General features: G+C 38.7%; 1 protein-coding gene across 15 annotated transcripts in view; it reads left to right on the top strand.

The window, feature by feature from the left end:
* Positions 1-13,886, top strand: part of KCNMA1 (potassium calcium-activated channel subfamily M alpha 1) — a 555,223-nt gene that overhangs the window by 398,865 nt on the left and 142,472 nt on the right. For 10 of the 15 annotated variants that reach the window (XM_080403227.1, XM_080403225.1, XM_080403230.1 and 7 more), the window contains one exon: positions 399-551. The exons of the other annotated variants lie outside the window; for them this stretch is intronic. In XM_080403227.1, coding sequence (XP_080259353.1) covers positions 399-551 — 153 coding nt within the window. The remainder of the gene's footprint in view (positions 1-398; positions 552-13,886) is intronic. 15 annotated transcript variants of the gene reach the window in all.

Below are 13,886 nucleotides of genomic sequence, written 5' to 3'. Positions count from 1 at the left end.
TCTGAATATTTATGTGCATCCCATGGTATCATGCCATGAAAAAGATCATTCAGTTCAAAAGTACTGATTAGGTAAACTGAAAGATCTCAGAAGAGTTGGATTTTATCTATTTTACCATTACTTCTAAAAGGAGAAAACCTCTTATGTATAGATCCAGTCATAGTGTTATCACTGTCTTAGTCTTAGAGGATGCGAGAAAGCCTAAACTGGACATTCTCTGCCTTTAAGGGGTGCCTGAAACTGAGGAATTGTTGAACATGATTTTAAAAGGGGAAAAAAAAAGTCACTAGGGTTTATAAAGAAACTCCTCTCCCTCAAAAAAGACAGGAGTGTGGGACAAAGTATGATTGAGAGAAAGCAGCTGAAACACTGACAGAAAATGGTATTTATCCTCCCAGTAGCCACAAGGAGAGCAAAGCTCATGGAAAGCATGCCTGATGTGGAAGGAATGTATGCGTTGCCTAACATATTGGAAAAAAATTGTTCAAGAACAGTTTATCCATTTGAGAATGTGACCTTTGAACTGCTGCCAAAGCCAATGAAGCTGCTGAGTAAGTTCTGGTAAAGCCAGTTACAGATGCCTCAGGGTGCCTGTAACTCTCAAACCCAATATTTTTTTCCAAATTAACCAACAGTTGAAAATAAATGTTACCTGTTTAATTTTATCTGATTCTGTCCAAAAAAAAAAAAAAAAAGACCTATTCTATTTCTTCTCTACTCCTCCTTCACATAGTGTATGCTTTTGACACATGCGCTGATTAAGAACAGGAAAAAAAATTCCCAAAGAGCTGCCATAGTAATGGGAGATCCAGACTTTTCCTTGAAATCTGTTAGAAGGTATGAATCCGGAATTCACAGTATAAGGGGCAAGAGCCATTTATTAGACATTAATGAGAATGAGCGTAACATCCTCAGTAGTAGGAAAGCACGGAGAAAATGGAGTGTCCAGCGACCCAGCCAGCACAAGGGATGTTATTGCCAGCAGTAGGGCTGTGGAGAGGTGAGAGTGACAACTTCTTTGTGTAGCACTAGGAAACGTTCCAAATGGCATGGTCACATGTATCAGTCCATTAAATGAAAGGGTGTGGGACAGATGAAGAAACAGAATGATGGAGTTAGTAAGGCAGAAGGAGGTGGCGGTGGCTGTCAGAGCTGCTGCGGTGAGCACTGAACGCTAAGGAGGGAACCCTCTGAGTCAGGTGGGAAAGAAAAAAAAAAAAAAAGAAAGAAAAAAAAAGGTCAGTGAGAGTAAAATCTTAAATTTCCCTTTCATTGTCTGCCATCTGCCCTCTTCCCTCTCCCTTCCTGCATCCACACCCATATGGTCACAGGTATAGTGATAACTGGGAGCAGATTCCACTTAGGAGCGTGCTCACAGCTATTAGGGATAATAGAATTGCTTTGCTTTTAAAGTTCTGTCAATCAGCAACAAAATTTAAATGAAAAATGTAAACATTAATTAGTGATTTTTGATCAGATTTTGATGACAATCTTAAGATTCCTTTTATGGGACCTGGGGTTTTGGGGGGTTTTGTTGGTTGGTTTTTTTAAGGTAAGTCTTTAGTGCAGTCTATTATTCAAATAAAATATCTCAGTTTTTAGCTTTCAGATCACTAATCGCTTTGAAAAATCTTAACTGTGTTATACATCTGTAAACTATACAAATCATTGGTCTTAAAATTGCAGTCTAACCAAAACAAAGCATAAATTAAGAATACTCTTTCCCTATGGAATTAGGAAACTGTCAACTGATCTGTCAACAGCTAATATGTCAATTTGATTTTCAAAAGCACTGCAAATAGTCACACATGCGTATTTGTAGTCCTATATGATAAATATATATTCTAATTAGCCAGTAACATAGCAATTAGAGGCAGCTGAATGCAGAAAATGTGTAAGATGAAAGGTTGTATGTAAAAATATTGACACATTCAGGTGAATTAAATGTGAAAGAATATCTTTACATGGAAAACTTAATTATGGTGGCATTAATTAATGCAGTTTCCTGTGACACTTGAAAACCACATTCTTTAATAATGCATCCGGGCTCGCACATCCATTTAGATACCGTATGAACATTAGCTTGTGGCGTTGTCGGGGTCTAAACGTGAGTCTGACCTACATAGCCATTTGTCCAAACCTGTTAGGCCTAATATTAATAATTCAGGGCAGATCAGTATGTTTCCACAAGGCCAGGGATAATGAAAGTAACCTTGTTTCCTTTTGCAGTTTCTCTGCCATCCCGTTTTTCCTACCCATCCCACTCCCTGAATAACATATAAATGCTGATGTCACGTTGTCCAGAGAAATGCTTATGTGGAAATTTTATTCACAGATTGTTAATATTTTTTTTAATGTTTTCAATCTCTTTCCTATTCCATTTAACTGTAGTTTTTGCAGCAAGGGGCCAAATACATGTATATGTTTATAAAAAATGCAGCCATGTTGGGATGAATTCTCTAAACTGGATGACCGACGACTCCTGTTTCTTTCACTTTGTGCAACAGCTGTGGTCTAATTCTCTATATATTTTTTCCAGTGACAGTGCTTGCTGTGAACGGTGGGGGTTGAACCCCAGAGGGGACATATCGTGTGTACATTGATGTGTTTGAAGGAATTTCTTGTAATCTATGACAATTGACAAACTTTTGATTTATTTTTCCTCTTGCTGCCTTGGAACACGGCCCCTACTATATTTTAACTGCACACTGATAGTGATCTATTGTGAGTAAAAATGGGTTCCCTGTAGCCCAGAGTGCGGTCCAACCTGTCTTTCTCTAGAAGAGAGTATTTTTGTTCAGTATTTTGGTTCTTTTCTTTATTTATGTTGCATGTAGCAGTGACGTCATACGCACAAGTTTCTCATCGTTTACACCAATGGAGATTAGGGTGACGTTGAAGAAAATACAGCAGTTTCCCCCTCTTCCACCTTGTTGCCCCTTTTTTTCCACGATCTTATTCTTTCATCCCTATTTGAAAATGAGATCTTGGTGATAGCATTTCCTTGAAGTGATTCTAGAGATACCTCACGAATTTTTAGGGATACTGGTTAGGCTGGGGTAATGACCACTATAGCCCTGTTTGCCTGGTGAAGTGCAATTCATTGTCAGACCCCTCTTCAATTTTTTTTTGTGCTTTGTCTTTTTCATTAGATAGTTGACACAAAGAGCAACACGCTCTTTCACTGTCCTGGTCTAACTCCTTTGTCCTCATCAGCAAAATAATAAAAAAAAAAAAAAATAAAAAGGAGATGGGGGAAAGCCAGACAATGAATTAAAGGTGTGGCTGTCTTTTAAACCTACCGGTATCTCCAACAGGAAACAAGCTACAGTGATTATTTTCCCCCAGCTTGCTTATTTTGAAATAAATTACTTGAGTAGAGCCACAATGACTTTTCAGGACCTTAACTGTAAAGTTTTATGCTATTATTATATATAGAATATGAACTTTATAGACCACTTCATGTCAATCCAAGTCATCCCACTTTGGAAGTGGTGCAGACTCGATGAAGGCTCTCCTCAGCCACTTTCAGTGTGTACAGTCGTGATAATTTAGATAAACACAGCATTTGGGACATGGAAAGAATTTTCTCCTTATGAATACAAGCACTGCAAAGAAATGTACTGTTTGTAGGACAGTGTTGGGATTAGAGGAGCTTGTTCTTTCAAGTAGCAAGAGGGATCAAATATTTCCTAGCTGCAGCGAGGCGTTACTGAGCCCGGCGGAGGCTGCTAGCCGTACCGTGTAACTGCAGCTATTTGAAGTAAGCGAGGCTATGAAACTTCAGCATTTCACCAGATATTCTCAATTTATTGTGTGATAACACTTTAGGTCTTAAATAGGATTGAGATGTTCCCCTTTCCTCTCCGCCCCGCCCCCCCCCCCCCCCCCCCCCAGCCGTACATGCCATTGGATCTTGCAGAGGATCCGGGAAAAACACACGCTCCTGGAGTTGCATTATAAAGAGCTTGCCAGCTTGGAATTGCAGTGGCCTTGCTTATGATTATCATTATTTACTATTTAACCTACTGTGTTGCCTGCAAACTAGGCTAAAGGATTGAGATCCTGTTGTGGTAGAAAGCATCCAGACAGAGAGCAGAAATTTCTCCCAAGATCTATTTTCAGCCACTGGAGTGACACAGCAGAAAGATGGGGCAGCACAGCACAGCAGATTGTGAGAGAGGTCAGCGTGATAAGAATCAATACTTAATAATAAACCAGAAAGAAACTAATTTCTATGGATAAAATGATGAATCCTATTGACCTGGAGGCAAAATACTGGAAGTAATTTGGATTTATTTGAACCAAGGTATTTATTTTAAATATGTTTCTCTGCTGAGGCCTTTATGGACCAGAGAAATTAGTTTAAACAGGAATAAATAAACAAGTAAGAGAGTTCTTCATGCTTAGAGAGTATTAAAAAAAGAAAAGGTCACATAGCTTTGACTTGTTTTTTTCCATTTCCCCAATAGCTTGGGTTTGTTCAGAAATGCAGTTAGCTTTGAAAGTACGCTGGCGGAGAGTCTTCTGTAAGGTAATGAAGGAAAGGTTATGATCAGATTTCAAAATTAAAATGAATTGGTCTATAAATGTGCCATTACTTCAAGACCCGTGAGTCATTCTTATAGCTACTAAAATACAGAATGTCCACGTAGGTCACCTGCTGTTTCTAGAGTTTTGACAACAAACAGCATCGTATGAATTATAGAAAACAACTAACTAACATTCTTTGATTGCACAAGTCGCAAGCTAGGGAAGCGAACGAGCCGACTTGGTGGTCTTGAAGTCGTCCTATAGAAATTAAATAATGGAGAGATAGCTTTGCCTGTTGTGCTAAGAGAAAATGAATCCTCACAAACAGTTTAAGATATGCTGCTGTATTTTTCAGGAAACTGAAACTGTGCTGGCAAAAATCCTTCCAATATTTCAGTATTTCAGTCTCATGATGCTAACCAGCATTGCCAGAAGGCGATCAGATCGCTCTGGTCGCCCTTCAATGCTGCTGTTATTTTACTCGTAGTGTGGATCATGAGAACTTGATGAATTGAAATGACGCTGTGTGCATTTCAGTTCTTTGGTGGGACCTGTTTTTACCTTCTGCTGGTCAAGAAACCTCCAGTTCTTCTTAACCAGCTGTTATCTCGTACAGACCCACTAGATGTCCTCGTAGATCTACTTTTTGTTACCGTAAGGTCACAAGGAAAATGTTAGTGATGGGTGGAGCACGATGATTGGGTAGACTGTAAAGTTTAAAAAAAAAAATAAAAATCAGCAAAGATGAAGGCATACATTATTCTGCTTGCTTTAAAACAAACAAACAAAAAACAAACAAACAAACAAAAAAAAACCCCAAAAAACCCCCAAAACCCACAAGAGCTGTTCCTTGATATCTTAGGTAGGGAATAATCTGCAGTTTCCTTTGCTTATTTTTGCAGCTGGAAATACTTCCTATTACTGTTTGTGAACTCTAAGTAACACCTCAGATCCAGACAATCTAAACATTTTGCCTGGCCTTTTTGAGTTTTTGCGATGAGAAGGCGAGGTACTGCTAGAAACTTAGACATTTGAGGCACATTCTTTCCTTATGAGAATGGAAGGCTATTGTCTTCTGAGAAAAACTGCAACAAAATAAAACTTTTCAGAAGTATTTACTTCATCAATAAAAGACAGAAATTTTGCTTTCCTTTTGCTCTTAACAAATCAGAAAATGGCTAGGTCATATATACCTTGTTTTGTCAGTAAATTATTTAAGTAGCCTGATTTCCGTGTCCATGATAACATCCCCTGATACTAATTCATTTCACAAATGCTGTGGGATTGTCATCATACTGGGTAGAAGGATCTGATCTTCCTTTTTGTCCATTGGTTATTCAGTTGAAAATAGGGAAGTAATTTCTTTTATGGCCCAACTTACGTTTTTACTAGTTTAAAATAGCAGTTCTATTCAACATCCATAAGAATTCCATGAATAGAAATGAGTCAATTCTGATGCAGGTGGTACAGGTGTCAACTGAATTTAACACCCACCCAGAGGCTGTTCTTAAGGTCCCCCTGTCTCTTTGATGAGTCCCATTTTTTGTTAATGTTTCTGCAAGTTTTATAGGAAATGGTATGTGTGTGGCTGAACCGTTTAAAATCATTTCTGTCTTGTCTTTGATCTTGTCCACTAGTCATCTCTACTAATAATCCATGTTTTGCTTTATTTAAAAGAAAATAAGTATTGTATTTGGTATGAATGTAATAATGACTGTATAAAGGGAATGAAGAGTAACAGCATGTTTTCTTTCCTAAATGTATTGCTCTGGTATGCAGTTGCTTATATACTGGTTGAAACCCTTGTAGCAAGTCCTTTCTGCTACTTACATTTCCAGGTCCAAGCCTGTTTCCTGCATGTTAATGATGTAAAATATTAAAATGATGCATGATCTCTGGAACAACTGATAATAATAGTTAAAAACAGTCCCTGAAAGGGCATCGCTTTTGAGAAGTGCCCTGGAGTCCTTCCCCTGTTGAGCAGAAGGGCTTAAATTTCTCCCTTCATTGGTTTAAGTCTGGTGAAAATGGTACAAAAAGTTTTCCTTCCCAAGCCTCTTTGCCCTTAAGGATGATTTCTTTTAATTTTCGTAAATGTGTCCTATCCTATTATTGACTGTTGACAAGATATGGCTACAAGTAAATGAAACCCAGGGACTGTTACTAACCAATGACTTAGCGGTTGAGAATTTCTGAGCAGTGTGTTTTGCTACAGCATTTGATTAGAAAAAGTCCTTCAAAACAGCTATAATTAAAACAAAATGGGCCTGCCTTTTGCCTCACCTACTGCTAGTGTGTCTCACAAATGCCCTTTATTTTGCTTTCCTTCCCTTAAAGTGAAAATAATAAAATAGGCATAATGGAAAGACTTCCACATTTTTGGTAACATATTTTGCTTTTCTTTTTCTGCCCAACTTTTCGATTTTAAAGAATGTGTTGGGAAGAGTTAGACAGAGGGAAACCATGGGAAAATGAATGCTGTTTTGAATTTTCTGTGTAGTTTGAATGTGTGTGCATCAAAAGCTGCAGTGGAAACCTCCTTACTAAAAGCCAAGCTCTGAGGAATGATGTACCATGCAATGAACAAGCCTGACGCTGCATGATGACTTTCTGAACAGCTGTAAGATAACTCTACTAGGATGCTAAAAGAACATGGCATTAGTCATGTGAGCAAAGTTTTAGAGGAATGGAGTCGCTGCTGAAGAGATCACTCATTCATCTCCCTCAATGCCTGTTTTCCACAATCATAATGTTACCCTTGCTTGACAAGTATACTGTATGGCAAGCCATCAAGGCCTTAGAACAGGACTTGACCCATTTGAGCGATTTCAATCCCTCTTCCCTGGTGACTGTGGCATTAAGAAACCGGGGAGGAAAAAAAAAAAGAAAAAAAAAAAAAAGGAACAAAAGAAAGAGAAATTATTTTAAATTAATGTCATTACTATAATGCAAAAAAGACATCCTAAACTGAGGGTACAGGCCAGAGAAACATTACCTTTTTTCTGCATTTGCTTTTAAGGTTTTGTTTTTGCCTGTCAGTGTTCTGTTTCGTTTTTAGTATAATTGAGTCAGTTCAATCTAAACCATTACCAAAAGTGTTGGTTCAGCGCAACATGTGAAACAATCCAAGTGGCCTTTGCGTTTCTTCAGACTCGAACGTGCCTGTGATTCAGGTAACGTACAAAATGGCACGGTGGGGGTTACACGCCCGTTTGTGAAACAAGATGCTGTATATTTCCAGAAATACCTAACAAGGACATTGGAATGACTGAAGGCTAAAAAAGTTCCATTCTAACCCGTCCCTCCTTTTGGCATTAGCCCCTAATTCTACATTCAGTGGTTTGGTTCCCAACCTACCTGTGAGTCCCGAGCAGGAAACGTGCCAGTGGTTGGTTCAGCATGTTTCAGTGGACCGATGCTCTGTGTGCTTTTGGTGATGCCTTATTTGTGAACTGATTTTAATGTCAAGCATATTTACCATTATTAGTTGTGTCTCTTATATGGGCAAATTTTGGTATTCTGTCAACAGTTAATTTGAATTCCTGAGGATATAATGTAAATGAAGTAAATTTTCCAGAAAATTTTATGAACATCTTGTAACTCTTTAGTAATGTGTAATTTATTGCATTAAAGGAGTTCCCTGGCACAGTTTAATACAGAGAAATTATTAGCATATGTTTAAGAATAAATATATTTACATATATGTATATGTATGTATGTGTATAATGTATATGTGTGTGTGAGTGTGTGCGTAAGAATACATGTGTATGTGTGTTTTTGTCTGTGTATACATACATACATATATATAGAAAGTCTTTGATTCTTACAGGAAGCAAGATAGGCTAAAAATATCTAACAGATAATCATTTTAACTCAGTAGTATTAATTGTGCCAAGGGAAAAATATATATTCTTAGGATTCTCTGTTTTTACTATGTTCTTTTTTGATCCAAACACTTGACTGTAAACAGTAATTCTTCCCCATGTCTGCGGTCACCCTATAAGACTGAACAGAAATAAAGAGCAATTTATCTTTTGCCCTACTTTTAATGTACAGCCAAAGTGTTATCAATAATCTCATTGCATTTTTTTTTTCCCTGGGTCAAGACTGTTAACATAAACTAAGGCCTGTGTTAAATCCCTTAAATTACCTTCCAGCTGCCTTGTTATATATATAACCTTGCCATTAACCTGCTGCTCTTCCTCTCCTCCCATCCAACACATGGTTATAGCCAAGATGTCCATCTACAAGAGAATGAAACTGGCATGTTGTTTTGATTGCGGACGCTCTGAGCGTGACTGCTCTTGCATGTCAGGCAGTGTACATAGTAACATGGACACCCTTGAGAGAGCCTTCCCACTTTCTTCTGTCTCTGTTAATGATTGCTCCACCAGTTTACGTGCCTGTAAGTTTTAACACCAACACATGCTGTTCCATGTCTGTGATGTCTGTGGTATCATCCCCGTCTTGTGTCGTACATTGTAGTTCTGTGAGTTTTACTGGGCTGATGCTTTTTTTTTTATAAAAAAAAAGTCAAACCCACATTTAATACAGCTTTGTATCTATATTTCTGTTTTAATTTATTTTTAAGATGAAAAATGTGATTCATTATTTTGCTTCGTGTGCTCTTTATGAGGCATGCTTTTGCAATAGCATGCAGGACCTTAGTAGTGCAGTTTGGTGACATCTTTTTTATTTAATTCATACAATATAAATTGTCATTAATTAAACAATAGGTGCTGCAGTGGAGGAACAGGCCTGTGTCTAAACCTATGACCGGTGCTAAGCAGACAGCTTTAATGGTGCTGGCACTAGAGCAGCATACAACGGGCAGGGAATAAATATACAGGGTACAACTTAGCTGCTGAACCGTGGCAGCTGCAATTCTATTCTATGCTGCTACCCATTGTCTTTAGTTTTGTTTGTAACCCTTCAGCCTCAGTAAGGCAGGGCCTTCCATCCAACAGTGAAACGGCAGAAATCTTAGTAAAAACGGTTGTACGTTTTGTGGTGCCTTTTTAGAAGGGCTATCCTGATGCAAGCTTACTTCCTGATGCAGGCTTTTTGAAATTAACTGTGGAATCTGTCCCGTAGGACAGTACCATTCTGGAATATGCCCCAAAAGCTCCTTCAAAAGGTCAGAGTTGAGAGAGAGAAGGCAGAGAACGTAGAACAGTTCTGCGTAGCCATTAATTCTTTGGGCGAAATGACAGGGATTTCAAAGCTTGCTTTATCAGTGTGATGTCAACAACTGAAGGTTGTTAAATACAAAAATGGTGATTTTTAAATTTTTTTTTTCATTTTCTTATCCTCTTCAGATGTTCATAACAGGCAAAACTATGTCTTGGGACAGGAGCCATTTTCCTTTCCCCACCCAAGTAGCAAAGAAAAGCTACAAAATTATTCAGAAACATCTATAAAGCAGTATTAGGGCTTTTGATCAGGAAGCATGTCGGCTTTGTTACAAGTCATCACAGATAAAAATGCTTTCCATGGCTAAGAGTGTAACATAGTTTAGTAGATTGTGTCTGGTTTCCTTTTGATACCATATGTATATTGCAGTATCTAGTCCAAGTGGTGAATGATTTTAACTAGTTTGACACTTGGAACTATTTTTCTGGACACAAGTGTGGAGTGTATAACAGTACTGTGATTTTTGTTAGCTTTTTTTGTTCAAAGACTCTCAGATAAAGATTTTAATAGGATTTTAGAGATTTTACTAGAAATCTTCTCTCTGTACGTGTGTATAAGCACTCTGAATGTTCTTCTTATCTACTTGGTTGCGACTTGTGCGTCAGCTCAGGGGAGATGGTTCCCAGTTTTAAGTCCTATTCTAAGTTCCAGGAGTTTTTATCCTTTAAAGAGGCCTTTATCAGGGTAAAACACAGCAAAATATACATAGTTAAAAAAAGCAAACAAGAAACCTTCCTGGATTGAGAATTACTGCGGGCGGTGTTACTTATGCAGCCTAACAGCCTCAGTGACACAGTGCCCGGTATAGTTTGCCTTAATACAGACTAGTACAGAGAATATGTGGTTAGGTCCCGACACTGGTGTTAACAGCAACCAGGTCAGGCTAAATGAATACATCCCCTACAAATGGGTAAAATTTCTGCCATTAGCACTGTTTGGTAAGGAAAGAAAAACCGTAATTTATAGGTTACCGTAGCTTTCAAGTTCACTTAAGACTGTACAGAGGCAGATAACGTAAACATTTTTGATTGTGTTGCCTGCTGAGCCAAACCCCTCCGCAATAATGGTATTATTTCCACCAAAAAACCCAATACTTTGGGGAAACACGGTAGATCTACGCTATATTTTGAAGGCTAAGTGATATTGACAGCTTTGAGGATTTTTAGCATCCTATCTTTCAGGGGCCCTTTCCCCCCTTCATCACTCCATCAATTCAAAAGAGATCTCACTCTTCCCCTTGTGAGACTAGTCACCTTTGACTGTTAATAATAAGTACGAAAATCAATACCAATTCACACTCTTTGCAAAGCAGCATAAGCCTTTCTTTTCCAATTAATATATATACACACAGATGCAACGTTTCACTGGCAGGGCTTCAACAGAAATCAGTGTGTTTTCTTTGCAGTGTGCAGGGGTCGTATGATGCCCATCTTGACAGAGCTAGTTAACTCAAAGAATGGCGGTGAGAGTCAGCTTTTCATTAAATATGAGCAGATGTGAAATGTAGAGTGTTTGACAATTAGAAATGGCAGCAGCAGGGCCCCAGAATCAAAGTAAGGTCAGATTGGTGGATCAGATTACCACTCTTACATTCTTTAGTTGTTCTGAAAATCATTTTGAATTAGTGTCAGTGGAGCCATGATGGGTTTTGCCCTTTGTCTTTTATGCTAGGACTGTATTGTTTCCCCAGACACTCATTAAAGGTCATTATATTATTACAGGGCTTGCTTTGGTCATGGTGCCCCAGTTGGGTTGGGTTGCTTCTACAATTGCTTAATGCATTTCTTTCTTTCATTTCCCCCCCCCCCCCCCCCCCCCTTTTTTTTTAATATACTTTTGGTTATAAAAGGAGGCTTTTTTTTTTCTTCCCCAAAGTAAATAAAATCACAGACCATTGTATGAAACTTGAAACAGTGAGTAGCTTTTATAATAATTAATGCTGTTTGTACAAATCTGATGTCAAGTAGAAGACACCAATTTACATATTCAATGATGTACACAGGATTTAGGGTACTAATTGTTTAATACATAGAGAAAGTAACACTTGCAGTGTATTTTCCACTGTGAATGATTTTCTCTGTTATTATATTGTTGCTTGTACTTCCAGCAAATGAAAATCATATTTTGATTAAATGTAATCACATTAAAATAGCTTTTGAGTTTATAGGCAGTTGTCTGGGGAAAAAAAATTGGATATGATTTTTCTAAATGTAAGAAAATAGGATTTAAAATTTGTGTGTGTATATGCTTTTTCAGGTTTAGCTGCTTTTGGTGGGTTGCTACATGACCAGCACTCAAACAGTCCAAGTATTTTTTGCACTGGAGACTCAAGGAAATTAGAGTGAAGAGAGGCACTTAGCCACTGAAAAACCTGGGGTGGTTTATACAGTGAAATTATGTTACTAAGTGTGATGTTTCTGCTTAAGTCTGTGCCAAATCTTGGGGAGTGCCATTCAAATGATTAATTGATACAGACAGAATCTTGACCTAAACCATTTAATTTCTGTGTCTATCACCATATGGCTGTGCTTCTCAGGAACATCACAAGTTCATGTTCCAAAAGCAAACCTCTAAATTTGTTGCTGTGCCCACTGCCATGGGAATCTAAATTTCCAAAGACATTCTTGATACTAGGCCCACACAGATCTAATTGAGCTTGTGAGAAAGCATGCCTTGGCACACTCTGATGGTTCTGAGAAGCTTTGTGTGGAGACTTTATGGCTTTGGTGGATATCAGGGCTCTCTGGAGACAAAAGACAAGACTAATTATCACTATATTTTGAATTTAGGGTTCAGTCTGAACTCCTAGCCATCTTTTGTGGAAGGAAAGACCATGTAAGACAAGTTGGAGGAAGCTTAACTTCTGAAAGCAGCCAAAGCATGTACCTACCTACCTGTGTCCCGGGCCCAGTTTAGAACCAGATATTCCATCTGGTGTTCTAGTGCCATCACGTGATTTATGGTGGACAGACAGGTTAGATGCTGAGTCTTTTTCGAAGGACTTGAAATCACATTTTGCAAGATCAGATGGACATTTTGGGCGGCTTGGAGAAGGAGAGCTGCTGAACCAAGGTTGGCACACTGTGCTGCAGCTACGTCTGGCAATGTGGTTTAACAAGTTAGGTTGAGGAAAACTCTAGCTTCTTCATTGACCTGTGCTGCTTAGGGCAATGTAGGCTCTGCCTGTGTGTCTTTACAACTTCAAAACCTATTCTATATATAACAAATTCTATAGTGGGAATGGGAAAGACGTGTCACTGACTTAGCTAGAGAGAATGTATAACGCTTACATCGGTCAGTGCATCTAGAACTCATCGGTCGTGTAACTGCACTCGGGCTTTTCTGAATGAGTTGAATATTAAGTCCTGGGTTCCCAAATTGCTGGCTGGATAGACAGCGTAGTCTTCATCTCTCCTAGAATGCAAGAGCTATACCCTCTGCTTTCTATGGAACAAAACTAACCTACTACTGCTCTAGTCTCGCTGGAGTAGCCAAGACAACAAGGAATACTTGATTTTATGGGTGATCTAAGGTGCAGGAAGGGCCTGTGTGTGCCCCACCAAAGACAACTTTCAGTGCCAGAATTTCCTTCTCCCCCTTTAGCAGCAGTGGTTTCCCTTTGACAGGATGTGTGTACCACCTTGTGGTGGCTACTGACTCCGAGATTCTCAAACCAGCTATAAATATGATCCCATTTACATTGTATTGATGATACTCGAACAGGAAAAGGTAGGGTGCTACCACTGCTCTCTCCCGCTACGCACTTTTTCTGAGCTGTGCGAATCCTGTTGTGGCCACAGGAGGGATGGAGGGTCATTTGTTCTGAAACCATTGCTTTTACATATGCTGCATAAACACTTTTCTCTTTAATATAACCCGCTGATCCCTCTGTGGTCACACTGTCTCATCTTTTTCCTGCTCAGAAAGGCAATAGCACACCTTTAATGTTTTGAGGAAGAAGAAACAGAGGGAGTAAATAAGCGATCGAGTCTGCTTGGAAAGGAAAGACAGATGTTGCCCCTCAGGGGTGGCATCATAAGGTCATAAGCAAGTGATTATAATCAGATTGTTACATTTTTTACAGCTCACTTCTATGGAATGACCCCACCTCTGTGTACTGGACAATGATATAGCATTATGTTGTGTAGCCTGTTTATTTT

The sequence above is a fragment of the Falco punctatus genome (assembly GCF_963210335.1).
Source record: "Falco punctatus genome assembly, chromosome: 9".
Taxonomy (NCBI): Eukaryota; Metazoa; Chordata; class Aves; order Falconiformes; family Falconidae; genus Falco; species Falco punctatus.
Note: the sequence above shows the minus strand (reverse complement) of the source record. Positions and strands in the feature narration are given on the sequence as shown.